The sequence below is a fragment of the Penicillium solitum genome, assembly GCF_028829755.1.
Source record: "Penicillium solitum strain IBT 25940 chromosome Unknown utg000009l_segment0_segment0, whole genome shotgun sequence".
Taxonomy (NCBI): domain Eukaryota; kingdom Fungi; phylum Ascomycota; class Eurotiomycetes; order Eurotiales; family Aspergillaceae; genus Penicillium; species Penicillium solitum.
The window spans coordinates 2,011,755-2,036,238 of record NW_027072128.1 but is presented as its reverse complement, the minus strand read 5'-3'; the positions used below and the strand labels follow the sequence as shown (position 1 = coordinate 2,036,238).

General features: G+C 47.8%; 8 protein-coding genes across 8 annotated transcripts; 7 read left to right on the top strand and 1 right to left on the bottom strand.

Moving 5' to 3' along the window:
• Positions 1 to 548: 548 nt before the first annotated feature.
• On the top strand, positions 549 to 2,967 carry N7455_011857 (kleisin alpha). The gene is made up of 2 exons (XM_040953772.2): positions 549 to 1,122; positions 1,176 to 2,967. Exons 1-2 carry the CDS (start codon positions 859 to 861, stop codon positions 2,676 to 2,678), a joined length of 1,767 nt encoding a protein of 588 aa, XP_040815709.2. The 5' UTR covers positions 549 to 858; the 3' UTR covers positions 2,679 to 2,967.
• A 467-nt stretch (positions 2,968 to 3,434) lies between these two features.
• N7455_011856 (MFS transporter) lies at positions 3,435 to 5,922 on the top strand (the record flags this gene model as incomplete). Its single annotated transcript, XM_040953920.2, has 10 exons — positions 3,435 to 3,850; positions 3,917 to 4,026; positions 4,092 to 4,126; positions 4,183 to 4,460; positions 4,512 to 4,598; positions 4,648 to 5,057; positions 5,127 to 5,238; positions 5,316 to 5,449; positions 5,645 to 5,717; positions 5,856 to 5,922. The coding sequence occupies 10 exons, from the start codon at positions 3,435 to 3,437 to the stop codon at positions 5,920 to 5,922; spliced, it is 1,722 nt and encodes a 573-aa protein (XP_040815810.2).
• Positions 5,923 to 8,204: 2,282 nt separating this feature from the next.
• N7455_011855 (Zn(II)2Cys6 transcription factor domain-containing protein) lies at positions 8,205 to 10,439 on the top strand (the record flags this gene model as incomplete). Its single annotated transcript, XM_040953938.2, has 3 exons — positions 8,205 to 8,430; positions 8,492 to 10,359; positions 10,422 to 10,439. The coding sequence occupies 3 exons, from the start codon at positions 8,205 to 8,207 to the stop codon at positions 10,437 to 10,439; spliced, it is 2,112 nt and encodes a 703-aa protein (XP_040815762.1).
• A 685-nt stretch (positions 10,440 to 11,124) lies between these two features.
• Positions 11,125 to 11,955, top strand: fmn1 (riboflavin kinase; the record flags this gene model as incomplete). Its single annotated transcript, XM_040953825.2, has 3 exons — positions 11,125 to 11,232; positions 11,333 to 11,542; positions 11,653 to 11,955. The coding sequence occupies 3 exons, from the start codon at positions 11,125 to 11,127 to the stop codon at positions 11,953 to 11,955; spliced, it is 621 nt and encodes a 206-aa protein (XP_040815771.2).
• A 2,463-nt stretch (positions 11,956 to 14,418) lies between these two features.
• On the top strand, positions 14,419 to 16,021 carry N7455_011853 (dienelactone hydrolase; the record flags this gene model as incomplete). Its single annotated transcript, XM_040953897.2, has 3 exons — positions 14,419 to 14,794; positions 14,909 to 15,598; positions 15,681 to 16,021. 3 exons carry the CDS (start codon positions 14,419 to 14,421, stop codon positions 16,019 to 16,021), a joined length of 1,407 nt encoding a protein of 468 aa, XP_040815733.2.
• A 2,877-nt stretch (positions 16,022 to 18,898) lies between these two features.
• On the top strand, positions 18,899 to 20,002 carry N7455_011852 (putative multicopper oxidase; the record flags this gene model as incomplete). Its single annotated transcript, XM_040953725.2, has 1 exon — positions 18,899 to 20,002. One exon carries the CDS (start codon positions 18,899 to 18,901, stop codon positions 20,000 to 20,002), a length of 1,104 nt encoding a protein of 367 aa, XP_040815834.2.
• A 425-nt stretch (positions 20,003 to 20,427) lies between these two features.
• N7455_011851 (cupin domain-containing protein) lies at positions 20,428 to 20,967 on the top strand (the record flags this gene model as incomplete). The annotated part of the gene is made up of 2 exons (XM_040953838.2): positions 20,428 to 20,721; positions 20,797 to 20,967. The coding sequence occupies 2 exons, from the start codon at positions 20,428 to 20,430 to the stop codon at positions 20,965 to 20,967; spliced, it is 465 nt and encodes a 154-aa protein (XP_040815791.2).
• A 421-nt stretch (positions 20,968 to 21,388) lies between these two features.
• Positions 21,389 to 23,145, bottom strand: N7455_011850 (putative MFS sugar transporter; the record flags this gene model as incomplete). Its single annotated transcript, XM_040953858.2, has 2 exons — positions 21,389 to 22,284; positions 22,347 to 23,145. 2 exons carry the CDS (start codon positions 23,143 to 23,145, stop codon positions 21,389 to 21,391), a joined length of 1,695 nt encoding a protein of 564 aa, XP_040815804.2.
• Between the last annotated feature and the right edge of the window lie 1,339 nt (positions 23,146 to 24,484).

The following is a 24,484-nucleotide window of genomic DNA, read 5'->3' as shown; positions in this document are numbered from 1 at the left end:
GATTTGCGGAGTTGGCGCAAGTCGGCCGACAACAAACAAGGGACGGAAAGATGACTTGAGACCAAAAATCCAATTCGAGGGAGCCTTTTGCTATAATCCAAACCGTAAAATGAGTCCATTCAGAGTATCGATTCCACTTAGAAGAGGCTAGGTCCCATGATGATGCTTTACCCGTTGTGGCCTAGCTATTTCGGGTAGGGAGTTTATCCGGATACTACATTTAGACTAGCGCAACATATCACGTGTAGGGCAGAGCATAGGATGTACTCCATAAGAGCAATGATTTATATAAGAGTTTTCTATGGTTTTCTGAGAAATATTTTGGGAAATTTTATTCACGATTTCTTTTATCTTTATCTGGATCCTAAACCATGTACGGAGTAGTTTATTTGCTGATAAAACTCATTCTTGTAGTACTTCGCCCTTCGTACTGCTCTGGTATTCCTTTGTGTACCCTACACGTGACTCGACATTCCCAGCCCCCTCAATTACATCAGCAAAAATCCCGCCCAGGCCACAGCTGCCGCCTGATATTCCCACCGACGCGCATCTTCCCGTTCCTCCTTGGTTTCTCAGCCAACTCCAAGATATCCCTCGCGCGCACATACCCTTCCCATCTTCATCGTCTTCGATGTCTTGAATTCACGCGATCAAGTGATAAACTTTTTATCCTTTTAGTCACATATCTATCTTTTCATACGATTACCGAGTGCGAGTCTTCGCACAAGTCATTGTTTTCCCGGCTTCAGCGCGTCGTCCATCTGCACCTCACCCCCGCGCCGGGCGGGTCCTTTCCCCTATTGGATTTGGCGAAAGAAATTTTGCCGTTGTAAAGTATATCGTTGCGACAAACACATCATGTTCTATTCCGAGACTCTCCTGTCGAAAACCGGGCCGTTGGCTCGCGTTTGGCTGTCGGCTAATATCGAACGCAAACTTTCGAAGTCGCATATCCTGCAGTCGGATATCGAGAGCAGTGTCAATGCTATTGTTGATCAGGGTCAGGCCCCTATGGCTCTGCGATTGAGTGGCCAATTGCTGCTCGGTGTAGTTCGAATTTACAGCCGCAAGGCTCGCTACCTCCTCGACGATTGCAATGAAGCTCTGATGAAAATTAAAATGGTACGCACTCTTTTGAATCAGTAGTGATTTGGTTCAGTCTAACCATATACCAGGCTTTCCGTCTCACAAACAACAATGACTTGACTTCGACTGTCGTCGCCCCAGGTGGCATTACTCTTCCCGATGTACTCACTGAATCTGATCTTTTCACCAACCTCGATACCTCTCTGCTCTTCCCTCAAACCCTCGACCTGGAGCCTGCTGAAAAGCGCCCTGGTGGCATGGATTTTGGAAGCCAATTCCTCCCAGACAGTAGCTTCCGCCGCTCTGTTTCTCAGGAACCCGCACGCCTTGAAGACCCTTCCCTTGTTGATCTTGACTTGGGCGAGGATGAATTACCCCTTGGAAATGACCCGACTATGGAAATTGGTCGAGATGCTCCCGCGCCTCGCCCCGTGGAGGAGGATCTTTTCAATGACGCCGGAAAATTCAACGACGACGACGATCTTGGACTGGACCTTGGAGATGATGACGCTCTCGACAAGATGGACCTTGGCGATGATGTCCACGACAATCTGAATGACCTACTCCCAGATGCCCCCATGGACTTCAACAACGATGACGACTTTGGCGGTGGTGGCGAGACGCCCCGTGCTGCCGACAACCGATTCGACCGTGACTCCGAAAGCCCCCTTTCCGATGCTGGTTCTGATCAAATGAATCAACTGGAAGAGGAATTCAACCGAGATGTATCTGCAACACCCGATGCCGTTAGCGCCCAGCAGGGTCAGCGCACCAAGCGCCAGAAACTTATGGGACTCGACAAGGAAGTCGCAATCTCCAGCTCTAAGATCAAGGACCAGCAAAATGATCGTTCTTCGATTTTGAAGCCCGCGTCATTCTTGCCTCGCGACCCCGTCCTGCTCACCCTTATGACCCGTCAGCAGAATGGCAACTTTGTGTCTAGTGTGTTTGGCGAGGACCGTGGGCGCGGATGGGCACCCGAGCTGCGCGGCATGCTCTCTTTGGATTCTGTCAAGAAGGCCGGTGAGCTGAAGCGCAAGCGCGACAGTGGCATTTCCGATATGGATGTGGCTGCCGTCGACGTTCCTGCCCTGGAGCTTGGTGACGACGAAGCCATCGTCCCGATCGACGAGGGCATTGCTCTCGATACGACTATGAACCTGCGCTCTGAAATTGAATTCCCTGGAGATGACGAAGACCATGTTTTGCACCTGAGTGATGACGAAGGCAACAACCAGCCCATGGACGAACTGGACGATACTATGGCGCACCCCGTGGATACCGAGCCGGTCTCAATGGGCACCAAGCACGCTGTGCATATTCTCCGCGAGAAGCTTGGTAGCTCAACCACCCAGCAGAAGCAGAGCGTGTTGTTCCAAGATCTCCTTCCCGAGCAGCGGTCTAGCAAGGCCGATGCCACAAAAATGTTCTTCGAAGTCTTGGTGCTGGCCACGAAAGATGCTGTTAAGGTCGACCAGGGAGCTAAATCTATTGGTGGCCCCCTCAAGATCGCTGGCAAGCAGGCACTCTGGGGCTCTTGGGCCGAGGAGAACGCTTCTGGTGCCATGAGCCAGCTTAGCCAGGCTCTGTAGAGGGTGTGTCCTCTTGACCAAAATTTCTGGGATCTATTGGCGCATCTTTCTCTTCTTGTACAGCTCAACTTTGGGATGGAATATCTCGATTTGAGATCAGGTGTTTTCTTTGGGGATAGCGTTCAATTGAATGACTATCAGGAGTTTAGGGCTGGCTTGGAGACATAGGACCTTGGTTACTGTTGGGGTTTTTGTTTGGGCATCTGGTCCCTTGGGAGCGTTGATAAATTGATTTTGTTGCGTAGTAGTGTTAGCTCTAGCTTAATTGAACATATCTCTATCTCAAACAGGTTTTATTTTTGTCTAGACCGTGGATCGGAGAATTATGTGGCTCTTACCACATGGTGCAACGTTCCCACGTGTTTATGTTCTTGGCGCCCGATAACAGCCAAATGTTCCAGTTAAAAGACGATGCGTATTGTAGAATTTAGGTAGAATCTAGATATAATTATCCACGTTAGAATTATACTTGGCGGGATCACTCCCGAGGTCGGCTTCGAGAAAGCGGAATTAGGACCCCGTGAACTAGTTTATCCCCGGGATCGCCTTGATTGATCAGCTCGGACTTTTGATTTCCATTTTAGACGCTAAGAACATTTTCCCTTCTCTTTCAAGATACTGACTCACATATCCACCAGTCAATACATATACCTAGGCAGCTCCAGACCGTTCGTTTTGTTTTCCATGACTTCATCGCTAAAACAAAACAAACCAGATGAGCAAGTCTGACGTTTGACCGCCGTATGCCAATTGACCATGTCTCCGTCAAGTACAGACATATCACAACCGGACCTCGGCGAAGAAAAAGCCCACCTTGACCCCGAAAGACACTCTAGCGATAAGAGCGACAACGGATTCGACCGCACCAAGTCCGAGGACGTAACTTATGCCCCGATAAGCTCCCCGGGTCCCCACAATGAAGGCAGCGCACCACTCCAGAAACAGCGCTCGAATGCGTCTAAATCAGTCACATCCAGGTCCCTGGAACGCAGCTGGTCATTGAACGACGGCGTCAGCATTGGCGGCCATGAAGTCGACGAGGCCGCGGTGGCGAACGAGGATGATGCATATACTGTGGGCTGGGAGGAGAACGATCCTATGAATCCGCGCAATATGAGCAAGGCCCGACGGTGGTTGGTTGTCATTATTGTCTCAATGGGTTCACTTTGCGTGTGAGTATACGGCCGGTTTCGTCTCGCTTTCTCTACATCGCATAGATGCTGACCTACTGCGTGTAGGACTTGTGCCTCTTCGATCTATACTACGACATATGCCCAATTGATGAGTGAATTTGGGTGTTCGCAAGAAGTTGCGACGCTTGGATTATCTTTCTTTATTTGGGGTCTTGGTTCGTACCGATATTGTCGTCTTTCGCGGGCCGGACTGTACTGACTCTTTTCGATTTACTTATAGGCATTGGACCACTATTTCTTAGCCCATTATCAGAGGTAAGAAAAAAGTTTCACAGAGAGATAATTGAGTTACTGATCTGATTTTTGCTTAGTTTTATGGCCGGAGAAACATTTATATTTGTTCTTTCAGCCTGTTCCTCGTTTGGATCATTCCATGCGCATTAGCTAAGAATACCCAGACCATGATTATCGCTCGGTTCTTCAGTGGACTGTCAGGCAGTGCCTTTTTGAGTGTTGCTGGAGGTACTGTCGGTGATATGTTTGATCGCCATGAGCTTGCATTCCCCATGATGCTCTACACTGCGAGCCCTTTCGTGGGACCTGAAGTCGGGCCTCTGGTTGGTGGCTTCATCAATGCATTTACCACATGGTATGTTTTCATATTGAATTCTGGTATCGATTGAAGCTTATACCCCCGCAGGCGTTGGACGTTTTATGTGCTCCTGATATGGGCGGGAGTGATGCTCGCCTCGATAATATTCCTAGTTCCGGAGACCTATCACCCAGTGTATGTATCCCCAGATCCTGGAACGGTTGCAACGCTAACCATGTTCTAGACTTTTGCGGCGTAAAGCGGAGAAGCTGCGCCAGGAAACCGGGGACGAGCGATGGAAAGCTCCGATCGAAAAGTTGCAGCGTTCTGTGAGCCAGACCGTGCTGCTCTCCATGAAAAGACCAGTTCTGCTATTAGTATTGGAGCCAATGTGTCTATGCCTTTGCATTTTCTCGGCTATCCTGTTGGGTATTCTGTACCTCTTCTTTGGTGCTTTCCAGCTAGTCTTTTCGGAAGTTTTCGGGCTAGTAATATGGCAGCGTGGGTTGTGTTTCCTTGGTTTGTTTGTCGGCATGGTTATAGCCATTTTGTCAGATCCATTCTGGCGCCGAAACTACGTTCGCCTGGAGCGTAACCATGAGAAAGCCACGAAAAAGCTCGATGACTTCCAACCGGAGTGGCGACTGCCCCCAGGTAAGCTTGCCAGCAAATTGTTCAGGTGCCAAGGTTCCAAGAAATCAATGGCTGACTTTGACGGAATAGCGATCCTGGGAGGACCCTTGGTTACTATAGGACTTTTCATTTTTGCTTGGACAATCTACCCTAATGTCCATTGGATTGCGCCTATCATTGGCAGTGCTGTTTTTGGTGCAGGGTAAGATCAACGTTGCAATCTCACCTAGCTGGACGACCATCTATTGGTATGATGCTAATGGATTGTGTTACTGTTAGGACAATCCTAGTCTACTCGGGCATTTTCACATTCCTAGTCGATGCGTATCCAACTTTTGCTGCCAGCGCTCTGGCAGCGAACAGCTTCACTCGCTCATCCTTTGGAGGCATATTTCCACTGTTTGGAATGCAAAGTAAGTTTGTCTGCACTGTCTCGGCGCAGCGACAAGAATTGGAAGTCCGTGCTTTCCATGCAGTGCATCTTTACGATGTGGGTCGATGCGTTCTATTCTGAACAGGCCGATCTGTAGCTCTTCCTCAATGCTTGACACCTATGTTCTTGCCTGCACACAGTTGAGACGTAATGATTATGGCTAACCGTCATGCAGTGTACCACAACCTTGGATATAACTGGGCAACTTCCTTGTTAGCGTTCCTGACCCTTGTCATGACCCCTTTCCCGTAAGTGCTGATTTTGACGTACTTGATTTACTCTTACGTTATGACCTACCAATCTACTATTCCAGTTGCATGTGGCCCTGGCGACAGAGAACTCAACATAAGCTGTTCTGTCCACTGTTGTACTGACGTTCATAATAGGTACCTATTCTTCCGGTATGGCAGCTGGATCCGAAGTAAGAGCCGATTCGCGAAATCCCAGGCGTGATCGATCCTTCCGTGCACATATAATACCCGTACATACATTAATCTTAAGCGGGTTGGCTGCTGGCTGGATTGCTCCTTTACGAGGGGAGCCACATGTCTACCCTCGGTGCCATATCAACGGTTTACCAACCGGTTTCATCTGAATACGGTGTGCCGTAGGCGATGAACACGGCATCCCATGACCGGATATTGGGAACCTCCTGGGCTGAGACGTTTTGGCTTGGGGATGGGTCAGCACCTGGCCTGCAACCAGAGATCAAGACCTAACGCCTGCAGCTGCTGTACCGTCTGCAGTTCAAAAGCCAATGCAGAAAACCATAGTCAATAATACGCATGATCGGCAAGGATATATGCTTCATATTCTAGCTCTACTTGATTCCATTTGTAAACAATCTTGCATATTCGATCTGGCGGTTCCTGACCCCAGGCAGACCATGAATCCTTTGATAATACTAGCGTGCTTGACACAGGGATAAATAGATCCCACTCCAAGAATAGAAATTGGACGGACCTGGCCCGGGCTTTAATTCTCCGACGGCAACCCCCAGTCTGTCGGGCCAGTTGTGAAGCATACGAGCGTCATGTGGTCTTGGAATACAGTCACAGGCAATCATCCCCAACCAACTTCCCCCCCGGCTACAGACAGACATGAGAATCTCTTCTTCGGAGTATAGCAACCGTCATAGCTGAGCGATATATTGAGAGCCTTCTAGCCTCGGCAGAGCCAACCCCAGCCCAGCCTCGGAACAAAACGGGTCGGAGCACGATGCCGAGAACCGTGGAAGGTCTGGAGCGGGGTTTCTCGGAATCAATTCGCCTGTGGCAGAAGAATAATGACTCAATTGGAGATACTTGCATTCAACGTTCATGGGTAATTCAAAAGAGAGAACAAGGTCTACAATCGACCTGGTTCCTGCACGTGCGCAATTACCCCCCGCGGGGTTACTAATAGTATAGGTCATCCGGTATGCGCGGAACCCGATCTGGTGCAGGATTCCAATACAGCCAATCAGAGTCCCTGAACGCGCTTAAATTACCTGTTGTTTCCGGTAATGTTGTGAAAGATGTAATACTTGGCAAAATCAAATGCCGGGCCTCCAGTGACCGTTGCCCTGAACGTCAGCATGTGAGTATGATGTACATATATATAGCTTTTTAGTTGTTTTTATGGAAGATGTTGAAGGATAATATTACTCTACGTTCTAGAAATTCATGATCAGAGATAGCTATTAAATTAAATCACGCCCAACGAAGGATTAATAGGTTGGGTAGCAAAAAAAAAAAAAAAATAAAAGCCCAGTAAAATTAATTAGGTAAAATAGTGGCTGTTTTACGAAGTATAGCCAGCCCTGCCCAGGTGCGCCTTTTTAGAAGTGCGAAATATAGCGCGAAAATTCTAAAAGAAATTGGGAAATAAATATAGGAAAAAAAATAGAAAAAAATATATATTAAAAAATTGTATTCCGTCACTCACGCGAGTCTCATTTAGTCCTTTACCAATCCTTTACAATTGGACTGTGTCGTGTTAACCTTAGGAAGTGTCTTGCTTAGACACCTAGTCACGGGAACACTCTGATCGAGAGCCCTTCTTGGGAGTCATCCATTTCTTCTTCGACCTTCCCCGCGAATAATATTTGCCTCAACTTTCATTTCTTTATTTCTCTAGCTTCTCGGCCTCGTATCGGCACGGCTCTCGCGTTTGGAGAGAAATTCATATCTTCCCCGCAGCCGAACGAACTCGTCCACCTCTCCACTCCCAGTTCAGCCCCGAACCGTTACGGGATTTTTCTGTCAGCTTTGCGCCAATTTCTCTCCATCTACAACCCACATTGAAATCGTTCAATGTGTCAGATCATCGTACATCCGTCGCATCTCCAGTCGATTGTCCCCCGTTACACCCGTGACTCGACTCGCCGTGATTCCGGTTCCGATTCCCCGCCAACTGTAGTCGCAAACGCGCGATTATAGGAACCACGGACTGGAGACCCCTCCGACCTTCGAGAGGTGACTTGGGTGGATTTCAAGTCTCAACACGGACGATCAGCAATTTGCGATCGTTCTTTTTTTTCTCTGTCACAAGCTGGACTGAATCTTGTGCACGTGGATCCGCTGGCCCGCCGAGATCGCAGCGCGGATGGTATCATCGGTATTGTCGCCACCACGATTTGTTTCTTTAGATAAACACAGCAAGGCACGGAAAGTGGTTTAATCGGTTTGAAGCACCGCTTTACCTCACTTTTGTGGACGTGTCCATAGATCACCGTTCTCGGGATACATGCCGAAATGAACATGGAAGCCAAGCACGGCTCCCCGGTTCCTGCACGGGACTACAGTGGGGATCGCGACTCCGCTGATATCACGGAACACGAACAATCGGACGTAAAGCCCAAGACTAATGGCGATAGCAAAGCGGACCGCAAAGCAGCCAATGCCAAGGATCCCTCCCGACCGCGACGGAAGAAGGCCCGACGAGCTTGCTTTGCATGCCAACGAGCTCATTTGACTTGTGGTATGATGATAGATTGATCACAGCCCTTGTTAGATATCTGACTAATATATATTGGATTTAGGCGACGAACGACCGTGTCAACGTTGCATCAAACGTGGGCTTCAAGATGCTTGCCATGATGGTGTTCGCAAAAAGGCCAAGTATCTCCATGATGCTCCCGATGGGGCGTTGATGCCAGCTGTTAGCAGCAGCAACAACACCAATCTATACAACAACACGCTCCGCAATAATCTGCCTATATCTAGAAATGGCACAAATGCTGTCAACTCCAACCAGCAACACAGCCAACATAGTCAACAACACAGCCATCAACATAACCAACAATCAACCAATCCCTCGAATAACAACTTTTACCCTACACCCCAGACGCAGGCATCATCTTACAATCCCTATCAAGAATCCTCCATGAGCCAAAGCCCGTTTACCACGCAATCACCCGTTTCACCCACTTTTAACATGAAAAACAGCACCAATGGTCGAAACCCGAGCCTTTCATCGACTCTAAACCAGCAGCCTACCCCAGGTGCCCTCTCTGGGGATACAAGTCAGTCTCAAAATCCTCTTGCAGGGCCATTTTTTGATCCTAGTGATCCAGCGCTCTTCAACTTCGATCTATCGAGCATGAACTTCGAAAATCGATACGGTGCTCTGGAATTCGGCATGCTTGGGCATATGGCCACCGGGGCGGCCGGTGACTCTCCGACCGATTCCGCAGGACAGCGAGGGTCGATCGGCCGCAGTGGGTCTGCCCAGTTCTCCACACCAGCTCCTGGGTTTGGAGAAAGCCCAGGGAATCAACCTTTCATGTTCGGTGATCCTCTCCTAAATGAATGGTCGACCGGGCCGGCCTCGGGCCAGCATGTGAATGTCGGCGGTGTGTATGGCCCAAATGCCATGCTCCCCGAACACATGAAAGCAAATGCACCACATGCATTTGCGATTGAAAGTGGACCAGCAAGCTTCACTAGCCCTGGCTCGGCCCCAAGCCCGAATATTGCAACGGCTGCATTCGATGACGGCCCATTCAATAATATCGCTCCTGCTCCCAAGTCCAACAGCCTGGTGCCGAATGGACAACGCCAAGTGACGTCAGCATCGATCTTGAAGCACCCAAATCTGCAGGTTGGTCCTAAACGGCGCCACCGCAATCCTTCCTCAATATACGAAAGCGTGAAGGAGCCCTATGCTTACACAAGTGGCTTCCACAATCTGACTGCTTTCATCCAACGTCGCTTTTCGCCGCAAAAGACCGTGCGAATTGCCAAGGCGCTTGCATCTATTCGACCCTCTTTTATCGCAACTACTAAGACCCTTAATCGAGATGATCTTATTTTCATGGAAAAATGCTTCCAACGAACTCTCTGGGAGTACGAGGATTTCATCAACGCATGTGGAACGCCGACTATCGTCTGCCGACGCACTGGCGAGATCGCCGCCGTAGGCAAGGAGTTCAGCATCCTAACCGGATGGAAGAAAGACGTGCTTCTAGGAAAAGAGGCAAATCTCAACGTCAACACCGGTGGTTCGGGCGTACCCCAGTCCGGAACAACGTCACGCGGTAGCTTTACACCGCGCGGTACAACATTAGAGAATTCTGGCACTGGACGCCCCCAGCCGGTATTCTTGGCCGAACTTCTCGACGATGACAGTGTCGTAGAGTTCTACGAGGACTTTGCGCGTCTGGCATTCGGCGATTCTCGTGGCAGTGTCATGACTCGGTGCAAGCTGCTCAAATATAAGACCAAGGAGGACATGGAGGTTGCACAGTCCGATGATAACGGAAAGTGGAGCAACCACCTCCGCAAGGGTGGCATTGCTGGCGAGGCTGGTATGAACCAGCTCGGTTTCAAGGACGGAAAGGTCGAATGCGCGTACTGCTGGACAGTGAAACGCGATGTGTTCGATATCCCGATGCTCATTGTGATGAATGTAAGTCTCTAAGGTCATACAATCTTTCAGATTTGTGCTTATGCTAACCCGCTCTCTTCTAGTTCTTGCCATGCATTTGATTTGATTTTTTTTTTGGATTTGTTACCTGCTCTTGTTTCAGATTACCCTTTCATACCCTTGACAGAGCCTAACATTAGGCTTGTCTTCTTTTCTTCTGTCGTTCTACCTGGTACATATTTCCTGGTTCTGGGATTGTATGATTTCCTTTGATGTTGATTTCATTCGGGCCACTGGCCGACGGGGTCTTTTTTTGTTCTATGTTCTCGTATATATGTTATGCTTATTGGATTCCTGGAATCAATTCCAGGATTGTGGATATGCTTTTCTTGTTTTATTTTCCTTTTGCGGCGCTCAAAAGGGACAAAAAATGATATCTCTGGGACGGGATCGTTACTGTATGAGCATAATGCCATGATATTGAGTGGGGTCATTTCTGACCTCGTTGAGCCCTGGACCATCCATGAATCTAAATTTAAACAAAGAAATAAGCTTAACTCAACCTTCAATCCAACCTTGGAATTGCATGTGAATTGACGCCTGATAGACAAGGCACCTAATTAGGTATCCTTATCGCGATAACCCCCACCACACCAGGTTCGGTCATATTCAGACACACTCAACGCCAGCATCACGCCAAGCCATTGCTAAATCACACAATCAGTACACCCCAGACGAAACGACACTCTTCACAGATCTGTCTGTGCCAATATCCACGCTTCACCATACCCCCACCCGAACATAATCATGTCCAAGCCGCGCGATCCGGTAGCTGGGCCCGACTCCCCAGAGCCTCCTTTCCCCATAAGACTGTCAGGCCCAGTAATCAAGGGATTTGGCCGTGGGAGCAAAGACGTAAGTCCATGAATCTGGGAACGCAACCTCGTTGCTAGACTCGCACAGCGCAACAGGCACAACAAACTTACCGCTGACTCGCTTTTCCGGATGACTACAGCTCGGAATCCCCACCGCCAACATCCCCGCCGATGACCTATCCGAGAAGCACCCCGAGCTGACAACCGGCGTCTACTATGGCGTTGTAGCACTCGACCCGAAAACATATCACCATGAGACATCCGAGGGCAGCACATCCACAGCGGTGGTTCTGCCTGCTGTATTGAGTATCGGATATAACCCTTTCTATAAGAACACCGTGCGATCTGTGGTATGTGATGTGATATATAATAAGCCACACGAAATGCCGCCAAATGTTGAAACCCGCATTTTGGTGGGGTATCGGTATCGATATCAGACTGACGCGGTTGCTCAATTCAGGAAATCCATATCATGCCCGCTCTCACGGAACCATCGCCCACCGCTGCGGGACAGGAGGGTCATACTAAATTCAATCGTTTGCCTGATTTCTATAAAACGCGACTCAACCTGCTGATTCTGGGTTATATCCGGCCGGAGTTTGATTATGTCTCGCTGGAGGCGTTGGTGGAGGATATTCGGGTGGATTGTGAGGTTGCGCGGGAGAGTCTGCTGCGCGAGGCTTACAAGTGTTATCTTGTTGACGATGGTAAGACATCTGGGAAAGTCAGCGAGGATCGTGCGTGGTTGGTGAGCTTTGATTAAGTGGGGTCGGATATGGATATCATGCCATTCGGGGGTTGGTAAAATGATTATCCTGCATTGCGATTGTTCTTATTCTTACATAGTGCAGATCAGATCATTTCGCTGTATAGACATAGAGGAAGCATATATTTGTTGACATGTTATCTGATTCTACTCGGTGCATCTCCCAAGCATGAAGATGTGGCCAGGTGCAGTTTAGGGGGATTTCTCTTACTTTCACCTATTCAAAATACATAGACCGATAAAATTAATTTACCTTATGTCCTTTATACCTTCCTGGTCATATTTTTGGATCCTCGGCGTGTTCGATAAGCTGGCCGTTGCAATGTTTTATATCGTTGTGTCAACTGCTTTTATAGAAATTGTTCCCTCCACCTAAGGTTGGAAACATATACACTGTGTAGCTTCTACTATAACGTAGCAATCTAAAGAGAAGAGAATAACCTGGTGCCAGTTGATAGGAAAGTTAAAACGGAGCCGAAAAGATCCCAAGAGTGAGTATGAATTGAGGTGTGATCAATACGGCACAAATGATGGACCGGATTCTTCACGGCGACGTTCTGATTTTTCTTCCCAGTTATTTGATCGACAGGGCAGGGGTTTGGTGGGAGTTACTTTCTTGTGTCCGACGGTATTCTTGATGGGGGCACCAACAACCTTTGCGTTCTTGGATCCGGTAAGCCCAGGATCAGCAAGAACCAACAGCTTGACACATGGATCAATGCTAGAATTCTTTCAGGCGATGACACGAGTTGAAGGGACTCAGACTTGACTATAGCCTAGGAGGGGTGTGCATCACACTCGTGATCCTTCAACAAGTTAAGACCAATAAAACACAGTCAAAAAGACCCACATAGTACAACGTCATTATAGAATCTCGAAGGAAAAAGAGTCATGGCATAGTGCAGGGGCTTCGTTAATATTTTCTATATATTTTCAGTTCACTTATCATTTAAACTCCGCGACAACGTAGGGAGTTGAACGGCGATGGCACGTGACTGTCACGCAACGCGTAGTATAGACCAGTGTAATGATATGGTTGTTTTTACTCTACCACCTTCATCGAGCTTGCGTGAATAAAAAAAAAAATAGGTAGCTTCTCTTTGATTGAGCGTGTCATCCTTAGTGCAGGGGCCATGCTAATCTTCTCTGTATATTTTCATTTGACCATATGCCCCGAAGGGCGGAATACCTCTGCGTTCGGTTCCATAGTTATAACCTCACTTTGAGGCATAAGCATACCGCCTTCTTCTTTAGACAGGGGAATTATCCTATGGCAGAATCATACCGCCTACCAGCTTGGTCTTGACGTTAATTACCTGCAACATGGGTTAGACCTCCGCAAAGCCTACAAATGGGCCTGGATCCCGGGCCCAAAGCCCATCAATAGGGGCCCATCAAGGCCCCCATCAAAGCCCATTATTACGCATGACTACGGTCTAGGCATATATAAAATAGCTGATCAATAGCGGTTTTTTTACGTATGTTCCAGCCTGTATATACTACATAGTACACAGATATCGAGGAGCTAATGCTATACCTCTGTATATCCAGGTTTGATCTTAAGGTGTAGGAAGCGGAGGAATTTAAGCAGTTATTTACTTTTAATGAGATCTAGGCATTAATGAAAGAGAAGGACAAGATGCTAGATAATATTGAGATTGATGTGGATGCTAATTGAGTTTGATGCGTGCTGTTGTTCCTTTGGAAGGTGCTTTTGCTTGAACTTGATGGCTCATGTAGAAGCAAAATTGGTCTCAGTTATTTTGAAGCTTGGTGCGTGTCTTGACTGTAGCACTGGGGAATGCATACCACCAGTCCGCACGTCAACCTCGCCCGGGGCCCCCACTACAACCAACCGCCCGCGCGTCAACCTTCCCGGGCCGCCAAGATAGCCGAGCGGGGCCTGCCAATGCCCCATCAGGCCCCACTCGGTGTGGGCATGATGCCTCGCGCTGGGCAAACATAATCCTCCTCCAGCACCAGTCCCGCCCGAATGCCAATGTCCTGGGGTCGAGCAACCAGAGACTTTGGGTGATGGGGATAGCTTCAATGTACAGTACACGGTATAGAGCGGTGTGGTACGCCGTTTAATATGTATTGGGCATAATTCAGGCATATTAAGACATCAGCCCTACAAAATCAGGCATTTGGCCGCTATACCTCTTTGCATGTACTGTTATGTATTTCTTTCTTTCTTTTTTTTTTTTTTTCCAAAAATTCTGTCATCAAATGTGCGCCTAGGCCACTAGTTTCCTTTTTCTTCCCTCAGAATAGACCAAACTGCCCACATAGAATAGAATGGTCTGTACTCGATGACGTCACCCAAGAACCCTAAGCATTGGCATTGTAATACCAAGAACAGCAATCCGAGCAATCCGAACTCCAAGCTGATATTCCCACATATAAACATGGATACATGCCCCCCTAATTTAATTTAATCAACCATCCCAAATTCAGACCATGGTCAACGTATTCCAACGCCTCACTCGACGTCGAGCCCAAAGCTCCGGCAGTAACCCAGCAGACATAGACGCAGATTCTACGGGCCCTAATTCCGCAGCATCTCATCCGCACGGAATACAGCGGACAGTGAGCACGAGCTCCCGTAACCACAGCTGGCGATATGAAGAGCCAGCACCCCGACACCTACTCCTGATTTCCGACACCGTGGCGTTCGATACTCACGTAGTCCACCGCTTCCAGGCAGAAGGCTTCGATGTGATCTATATCCCATTCCTCGGCAGCGGGAATGAAGAGAAGGACGCAAAAGCACTGACGAAGGCCGTGCATGACAAAGAAGACGAACTCGAGAATGGAGAGCGGTATGCGATAGTCGGTACGTCTTCTATTCCACTTTCTTTGTCTATTATGTACAAGCTTCCGCTATTCGAAGCAGATACCTCATTCCTTGCAATATATAACAGAAATCCGACTAACCTTATACTCCCAGCATATCACCGACCCGCCTACCTCCTCCTAGCTTTGCACCACACAGTATCAAGCAACACAAACCCATTCCCACACCTATGCGCCTTGATAGCCTACTATCCCCTCTCCTCGACAGACCAATTCACCTACAGGGAAAAAGAAAACTGCGAAGTGCCAGGCTGCTCAGACACAAGTTCAATTTTCGGTCCAGCCTGCAAGTCAACATATCTCCCAATCCAAATCCACATCCCAGGCCCACGAGTCCAGCCCTGCGCGCTGTGGCCATGGATCGGTATTAGTGTCACAGAAGGCGACGTCACATACAAGAAAAAACATCGCTGCTATGTGTACACGTACCCGGGGTCCAGAGCCGGGTTTGCAGAGCGGGAAATCGCAGAAGAGAAAGAAGGCGAGGTGGATTCGCAATTGAACGTCGACGATGAGATCAGCTCGCAATTGGCGTGGAGTCGGGTGATGGGATGTCTGCGCCGCTCGTTTAATATCGGGAGTCATTGGGCTGTTACTAATATTGAGACTGTTTGGGAAGAGTATTGGGATCGTGTGGTTGGTGAGCTGGAGTTGCGGAAACGGCATCTTGAAGGTTCTGGCTCTGAGCCCGCGGTTGCGATGTTGACTGGTCATGGCCATTATGGTGAATTGGGATGTCCCGCTGGTGAGGTTTTTGTCAAGTGTATTCCTACCGATGCTGGAGGTGAGTTTTTCTTTTTTTTTTCTTTTCCCCCTTTTATTTTATCTACGATACGGTTCGGGGATTTACTGATTGTATATTGCAGGCTCTGATATCTCAACCTTGAGAGATTTCTTCGCTCATGCGTATATCCCTGCTGGGCCGGTTGATCAGGGTGTCCGTCTTTTGTCGCGCACTGTAGGTGTGGATCGCATCGTGGATGAGATGTTGTTTTCCTGTCAACATACTGCTGAGATTCCATGGTTGTTACCTGGTGTTCCACCAACCAATCGAGATATCAAGGTAATTGTCGTCGTGGTGGCAAGCTTCAGTGCCAGTCAGATTACCCGCCAGAGTCTTTATTGGGATCAGGCTGGTGTGCTTGTGCAGGTTGGATTGTTGGATCCGGGACTTGTGCCGACGACAAAAGCCGCTAAAGGATATTGAGTGCTAGGTGGTGTTTTAACCTGTTTTTCTGTCTTGTAGATGACTGCATGGAGGTCAATAGGGACCACCAGGATAATAGACATACTCATAACCAGCATCGTCTTTCTATTTATCTTGGTATCTGTCCATATAGCTTTTGGGGCAGCACCCTGTTCAACCGCTTCAAGAAGCCGAGAGGAGCTTAAGGTCCTAAGGATGTGTAGTTGGCAAAGCCATCCGGTCGCTTTGACTGGGTCGACTCGAATGGCGCTGTAGAAGGGCCACTATTCAGGCTCTCTATGTCTGAATTAGGCTGAGTGGATCCTCAATTAGTGTAGGGAAAGGCAGGGTGGGAAAGAAACCATAGGTTAAATTGAGTTAATGGCTGAGATAGAGAGAAGGAAGAAGCAAAATCAAACTAGGTGGGGAGCAAAGGTCCTATCTGTCTTAGACAGCCTTGCTGCCTCAGCAATTAGATAGATGGGTTTACTATTTGGCAATTATCTCTTAAATTCCGAGTAACTATATAGTTGAATACTTTGGAAATTAGTATGTATATTTGTTCAAATCTCCAGGAATAAACAATTGTACTAAAATTTCTTTTTTTCTTTTTAACAAAAAATATAAAAATTATAAAAAATAAAAACTAGAGGCTCTGCTTTTGATTACATTGAGTACTAATCAGGGGCAGGTCTAAATTGCCCAGGGGTCGCTAGTCTAGACCTCGACAGATCTGGTTCGTGGCACCTAAAAGTACCCGGGGAAAGCGATCGTCATGCACAGCACGAAGCATTGGGAGCGTTAAGTGTGCGCCGTCACCAGTTAATGGACAGGGGCAGGTGGAGACTAGCATATGTAGGCGCCACTATGATTGGCTTCAAAGTCAGGCGTGCATATTGACAGACTTGCGCTCCAATGATAGACGATGTCTAAAAAAATCACCAAAAGAGGCAGTTATGTCTACATTTGGAAAACATAAAAACATATATTTACTCTACTTTCTACCTTCCAGAAAACATCCACTTTCGATTTTCTCTTCCCCTTCTCAAGTTTTTACTTGATCACCCTTTTGTTGCAATTGCAAGCTTCTTGCCTCTAGTGTCTTCTACACCACGCTTCCCGATGCAATGGGTCTTTCCGTCGAAGCTATTATCGCAATCATGGCATTATTTGTCGCTTTGATCCAACCTTTATGCGCTCTTTGGAAATACATCTCGAAACAGAATTCCAAGCGAGGTATGTCTAAGATTATGGTTTCTGTTCACTGGCTTACTCTCCGTTTCTTTAGAGACTCTACCAAAATATAACACCCAACTCACCTCATCTCCACGCATTTCGCAAGATCCAAGATGGCCTCATGATAGACACGGTATGACCTACCCAAGCATGGGATGCATCCATAAGACATGTGGCTAATCTATACCTCGTATGCTCTAGATAATCCCCCGGGACTATACAAAGCACGGAAGTGGGAGTGGGAATATCATACATAGCTATGGGCGACGAAATATTCCACCTGGGACTTAATTATTGTTGGTTTATGAATTGTTGGGTTATCTGATTAACCCTGATGTTTCAAGGTGTCTCCTTATTGTACGGGGTATGGTAGTAAGGGCTATATGTAGCGCGGAAAGTGTCGTATATAGAATTAGAAGCAGCGCCGCCCTAAAAAAAAGAGTATTGATTTCATTTTTATAGGGTTCAAGATCAATTGTAGGTCGGCCACCTGTTACAGCGAGGTGTAAAATATGTATACAAAAGATGAAATTAGCGCGAAGTATACAAATGGTATACGTGCGTCGAGAAGGCGGTGATGCATGGAATTTTATGTGATATATCACCTTTCCCTCACCTCCCTCCATCTCTTCCCTCCATTCCCTCCATTCCCTCCATCTCTTCCCTCCTCAATCTATGTTTTTATTTTTATTTTCGGGTTAGCTTATACATATGATCCAATATGGGGGACAGCCCGAAAGTGTTTAGCGTCCCTCGTTTTACGTTAATCGTTATCACTAGCTCCGTTTCTCCCCAATCGGAACCGCTAAAAAGAGACTTGACGAACTCGAAGGATCTAGAAGCAAAAGCTGACACCTAGTCTGAAAACACGTAAGATTAAATAGACTTATATAACTAGTTAGATCAGATTCAATATATAGGAAATAAAGCTAGATAAGAGTAAGAACCGGTAATAGACTAAAAACTTATAAACTCAGCCCTAAAAGCCAAGCCCCGTGGGACCAACGTTCTCTACCATGGTAGACAACTGTCACTACGAATAAGTCTTGGCACCTTTGGTCCCAGGTGTGTTAACTAACACTTTTGCGAAATGTTCTTACATCATCCTACAACTTGTAGGCAAGCTGGACGGTACAGAAATCCCAATCCGGAGGCAAGACTGAAGCAAGATCCTCGTGATGAGCGCTTTCAGACGCCACTCACCTGAAGCGTCCACGAGGCGCTGCTTGTGACACCTATTGCATCATGTCGATGTCATACATATAATAACAATCATTACGATCAGTATCCGTCGGGCTTCGTCAATCATGCGAAGACGGATGAATATGTCTCGGGCTTCGTCGAATCATGCAAAGACGGATGAATATGTCGCGTATGATGTCGAATTTCTTCCCAAAACTGGTGGTAGCCCGGCAACACCGCGCTCTCGGCGCTCTCGGCGCTCTAAGAAACAAATGGTTATTCCATCCTTCGTCCTATGCCCCATTCCAGCCGCCCCTTTTGCAAGCTGGAATCAGACAGACCAGGTATATTTCGACAGGACAATCCCAAACTAGAGGAAACAGCCATGCAGGATACATCTCATCAAGATATTTTCTTGCTCTATCTGCATCAATCGTGTTCAGTGTGCTCGTATATTTTCGACACCAGGGCACACTCAAGATGGACTCGGCCAAGACCGAGCAAGCAAGCGGGTCAGACCCAATCCTGGCGCCTCAAGCAAATGAAGCGTCGCAATTACACTCGGGCCCTTGCAATACCTCCGAAGAACGATGCAAAGACATCTCAAACCTCCCGAGAGAGAAAGCAGTGCTCACATCTGCACCAAATGTCCCTCCATCGATTACTCGAAACCACCCTGTTCTCCTCGAGGTGCCGTTGATAACTTCCACCAAAGTGAAACAATTGACTAGTCAATACAAGTACGAGCAATGGAATTTCAATGGCACTGTCCCTGGCCCGTTCATACGAGCTCGAGTCGGCGATGTCGTGGAGATATCACTGACGAACCGTGACGAAACCGGGAACCCGCACAACATCGACTGCCATGCAATTCAGGGACCGGGGGGTGGTTCTGCACTGACAACAGCAGAAGAAGGCCAGACCAAGACCGCGAGGGTTCGGCTCCAATGGCCAGGTCTTTATGTGTACCATTGTGCAGCAGCACCGGTACCAGTGCATATTGCCAACGGCATGTATGGGCTCATGTATGTGCAACCAGCCGAAGGGGATCTCGCTCCGGTAGATCGCGAGTACTATGTGATGCAGAGCGAGTTTTATCACGAGGCGCCGGAAATCGAGGACAACGGAAAACCGTCGTCGACAGTGGAGTTTTCGTATCCCAATGCGATTCGAGAGGAGCCAAGTGTCGTTGTCTTCAATGGACATGAGTCCGCGTTGACAAGAGATAAGCCCCTCAAAGCTTCTGTGGATGAGAGAGTTCGCATATTTTTTGGGAATGCAGGGCCAAACCTTACGAGTTCGTTTCATGTCATTGGGAGTAACTTTGAGAAGGTCTATCGCGATGGCGACGTTGTTAGCCCCCCTGGACAGTTTGCTTCGACCGTTAGTGTTCCCCCGGGCGGTTCTACGGTCGTTGATATGAAAATGCAGGTTCCTGGGACGTATACGCTTGTGGACCATGCCATATTTCGTCTTGAGAAAGGTGCTGTGGGATATATGAATGTAGCCGGGGAACCAAGGACTGATATATACCAAAGCGAAGAGCCACCTGCTCCTTGTGTTGGCTGCAAATTACATCCTTAATATTGTGATTTTTTGAATTCACAATTTGTTGTTCAATTGATGAAAATATTCTTCCAGTGGATCAATGACGGTCAACTTTATAGATGTCCATGATATATATGTTGCCCATACGTGATGTTGAGTGTCTGACAAAGAAATTATTTTACCTAGTGCTGTACGCAGGCGTAGGCAAAGGTTGTTAAAAATTGGTTCAAGATAGCGAGCTATCGAAACTAAAGTCTGACTGACATCTTGGCGTGGATGGAAAGTAAGCTGATGTATCCCCACGCCGAGATATGATTTGCTGGTAGAAGCAATGTAGACTATCAATACTCCGTATCGTAACTTAGTGACTCATCCAGGGTAGAGGGTAACTATATTTGGTCATCTTTTTCCCGCTTTTAACTTAACCTCAAGCACATCTTCACTCCACCCTTTTCCCCAACATGGCGAACAACCAATCCGCAGAAGAGATTATCAAGCTATTGAATCTCTCCCCACACCCAGAAAAGGGATACTACGTTGAGACCTTTCGCGACCGCAATTCATCAAACAATCGCTCACATAGCACCTGCATTTATTACCTTCTCGAGGGAAAAAGTGGCCTCTCGCAATGGCACCGTGTTCTCGATGGCGCCGAGGTATGGCATTACTACGCTGGCGCCCCTATGCAACTCTCACTATCCTGGAATGATGGAACACCCATCCGGGACACGATTCTAGGGATTGATTTTGCAGCGGTAAGTTATTTTTCTATTGTATATTTCTCTATTATGTGTATCACGGCCACTTGACAATGCTTAATTTCTATACAGGGCCAGCAGCCTCAAAAGGTTGTTGAACGCCAAGAGTGGCAGCATGCTCGAAGCCTAGGGCCTTGGACACTAGTTGGTTGCACGGTTGCACCGGCCTTCTTATTTGAGTCGTTTGAGATGGCTGAAGCGGGATGGGAGCCTCGCTCGGACCAAGATATTAAAGATGAGTGAGAAGCGATTCGGGGATTTGATGATCTGCCAGACGAAATGGAAGCAGCGGGATGGATAGATAGGAAGTTCCGCCTAACGGGACGTCAAACGCTGTTGAGATTACTTTTCTATCCAGTTACCCTCTTATCAAATTTATCTTGCAATTGTCTCCGAGTCACTGCGCTGGTCAGATCAAGTCCCTCGGAAGGCATCAACGTCATCCGAAGATTTTGGCACCAAGAGCAGGGTGGCCAAGTTTCCATCTGCCAGACTTGATAAGAATATTAGGGCAATGGGTTTCTACGTTACTTAACAGGCCTACATCACTCTTTTACATCCTATAATGGGTAAGATCTAGGTGACTTAACAATGTAAGTACAGGTGCTAAACAAATCATCATATCATAATTTACATATATATCAAGGAAACTAAACAACACTCATCACCACATGGCGGGCAGCTTTTGACCCTCATCCGGCACGCTGAAATACCCTCTATTTGCCAGGTGCCGCTGAAGTTCCCGAAACTTGCTGGTTTTAGCCCTCTTTTCAAACAGGATATCAATCTCCAAGTAACTTAACCCAAATGTCTCCGGGAGTCGCAGGTAGCACCAAATGAAACACACGGCGCTAAATCCCAGAAAGAAGAAGCACGATTTGCCCTTCCAATCCCATGCTGTGGGATTCAGCATTCGTGGGGTAATGACATTGGTCACGATAGAAGCCACATTATAAACGATACGGGCGAGGATAACACTCTTGATGCGCAGCCGGGTGCAAGGGATCTCCGCAACGAGCACATAACATATAGGCCCAATGCTGGTGTTGTATATGAACGCGAGGAGGGTAATGAGACCCCCAAGAGCCCATGACTGGGCATTTGTTGTAGGTAGACACCCGATACCACCTGCAACCGTGAGAATAGCCATTGAGACCGCGAGGCCAATGAGGTAGATCCTACGGCGCCCGGCTCGCCTCATCCAGAACCACGACAGGATCGCGCCAATTATAGCTATGCCGTACATACCGATAGCAAGGGTGAATGAATTTTGAACGCTGAGACCGGCTTGTTGATAGAAATACGCTGCGTAAGTCCCCGAGCTGGAGAAGGAAGCTTGCTGTGTAATCCAGATCATGCAGGCGATCTCCGTGCGCCGGAGATTAATCCCCTTAAAGCAGTCCAAGTATGTAATTTGACCGTTGCCCAGATGTTTTTCCGTCTCATTGGTATGTGTCATCATCGCTACCACCTCGTCCACGTTGAAAGCGTCGTGTGCTGTGGTAAGGCGTAGTAACGTCCTTCTGGCCTCCTCAGGCCGCTCCTTGCGAATCAGCCACCCTAATGGCAGCGTAAGATTCAAATATTTGATAGAAGAATTGAGTTAGGGGAACACCTCATACCTGGGGACTCGGGTGCGAAATAAACTCCGATTATAATCGGAACGGCCAAGACCCACTGTAAGGCAAGTGGCATGCGATATGCCCACTCCGTTTCATTTCCTGCTTGGCTGCGAACTACTCCAACAGCACAGAGCTGTCCCATCAACCAACAAATGTTCATACTGCTCAGAATATATGCCCGAAGTGCAACTGGCATCACCTCTGCCGCATACGTTGTGGCTAAGGTCTGAAAGATTCCCCACGGAATCCCACATAGAACCTGGCCGGCTAAGAACATCTGGACATTCACGGCGAAGAAAGGCAAGAATATAAAACAACACAAAGAGACCAAGGCCGTCAGTATTGTCCGGCGATAGCCGAACCGGTCTGCGAGGAAGCCGTTCATAAATAACCCGATGATTTGGCCTACCACAGCCGCAGAGGTCAGGCCCGATTGCCACTTGGAGGAAATTTCAAAGTTTCCCGGTTGGGATGGGTCTGGGGCTCCATATTTCTGATTGAAGACCGGGAATGTAAAGAAACTGACGAGAAGTGTCGTGTCGTAGCCTTCCATAATGATCGTTGACGAGAGGACAATTGACCATAATATTGCCTTTGGGTAAAGTTGACAACCGGTGAGCAGTGACATCTTTCGCTCCGCTCTAGTGGCTGCTCTGGCACCCGATGACAGCGGTTGTAGGCTGGGGATGCGGGCCGACAGATCGGAAAAGATGTCCTCATCGTGGGAATTTGACCCCCGTTCCAGGGGAATCTTATCAAAGGAGATTTCCGTTAGGTCATGGCGAGCTTTGGATGCCATCTGGTGGCACAGAGGAGGGTTTGTGAAAGGATGATTCCAAAATATCCGGTTTGGCCTTTATTCAAGAATTGTTGGTATCATTATTGAATTGAAGGGGCGGAAGTTCATTGGAAATGGAAAGGGGGAAAGATTTGGGATTTTTCCCCAATGGTCACTTGGTATCAGGGCTGGCACACGTTGTTGACTCTCCGGGTAACACGGTTTGATCAGCGAAAGCGTGATAATTGGATATGATATGAGTGGGGAGTCTTCGTCTTCCCCGGTTCTCTGAGGAAGAGGGTTTATCGACCGGGGCTAGACATCTTTAGACCTCACTAGAGACCTCCCTAGTCCTCGCTAAAGTCTGGTCTTTGTGGAGTAAACCCATGTGAAGGTTCTAAGTTTTCCCCAGAGTTCCCCTCCGGAATGAACGGGTGTCCCGTGCCTAAGGTAGTTAGCGTCGTATTCTTCTGTGTTTCTTCTGTGTTTCTTCTGTCTTCCTATTTTAACAGAACTACTTTCGCTTTCTCCTGTGACTCGAGGTATTGAGAACTGCCCAACACTTTCAAACTTGATCCTTCCTCGACTTGACTAAATGGAAAACTTACCAATTGAAGCCACAGGTTGGCAGATTTCCTATTCTAACTAGCAGAGACCGGGGAATTTTCGGCGCTTGATTCAATCCAATCCCTTTATTACTTATTGAGAAGTTCGCTCCGAAACATTGTTGACTCTATGATACAAATGGGGTGCTAAAAGGAGGCTTCCATTACTTGAAAGACACGCTAGAATCGCGGTCTTTAACAGGCTTTTCGAGCAGCGAAACTGGGACGTTGCTCACTCGCATAAGATTATATTCAGTGACGAATTTAGCATTGATGATTCCCGCTCAATCACCAAGGCGGGAAGTAATGAAATGTCTTCGTAAACACATATAATAAGAGCATGGGAAACAGTGAAATACTCTATCCGGGGCTAAAAATCTGCTAGTCTAGCAGAATACACCTTCAAGCTCACGTCAACTCCGAATCCCAGCTGCCATTATAACATAGTCTCACTCCCAAACCTAATGGTCTCGCACATGACGCATGGCCGACGGTCACATATCGCCGTTGAAAATGTTTTAGTTGGGATACGACGCCTAGCAGTTACCCAGAACCAAACGCTGGAGACGCAACAAGGTGCTCAACGGGAAACGGTGTTATACTTCACCTACATCAATAACTCCAACATCAGTCTCATCTCCGGAGGTGTGATTGTTTTATACCGAGAATGTCACGGAGTCTCCCATTGCGCCTATCCAATTTCCTATTTGGGCCAATAGTGGGCGGGGCTGAAGGATGTAGGAGCTCCGCAGAGA

Excerpts from the sequence above, each read along its gene's own strand:
- N7455_011857 (XM_040953772.2), top strand. The coding sequence starts at position 859 with ATGTTCTATTCCGAGACTCTCCTGTCGAAAACCGGGCCGTTGGCTCGC. Across the intron at positions 1,123-1,175 it reads CTCTGATGAAAATTAAAATG|GCTTTCCGTCTCACAAACAA; the intron begins GTACGCACTCTT and ends ACCATATACCAG.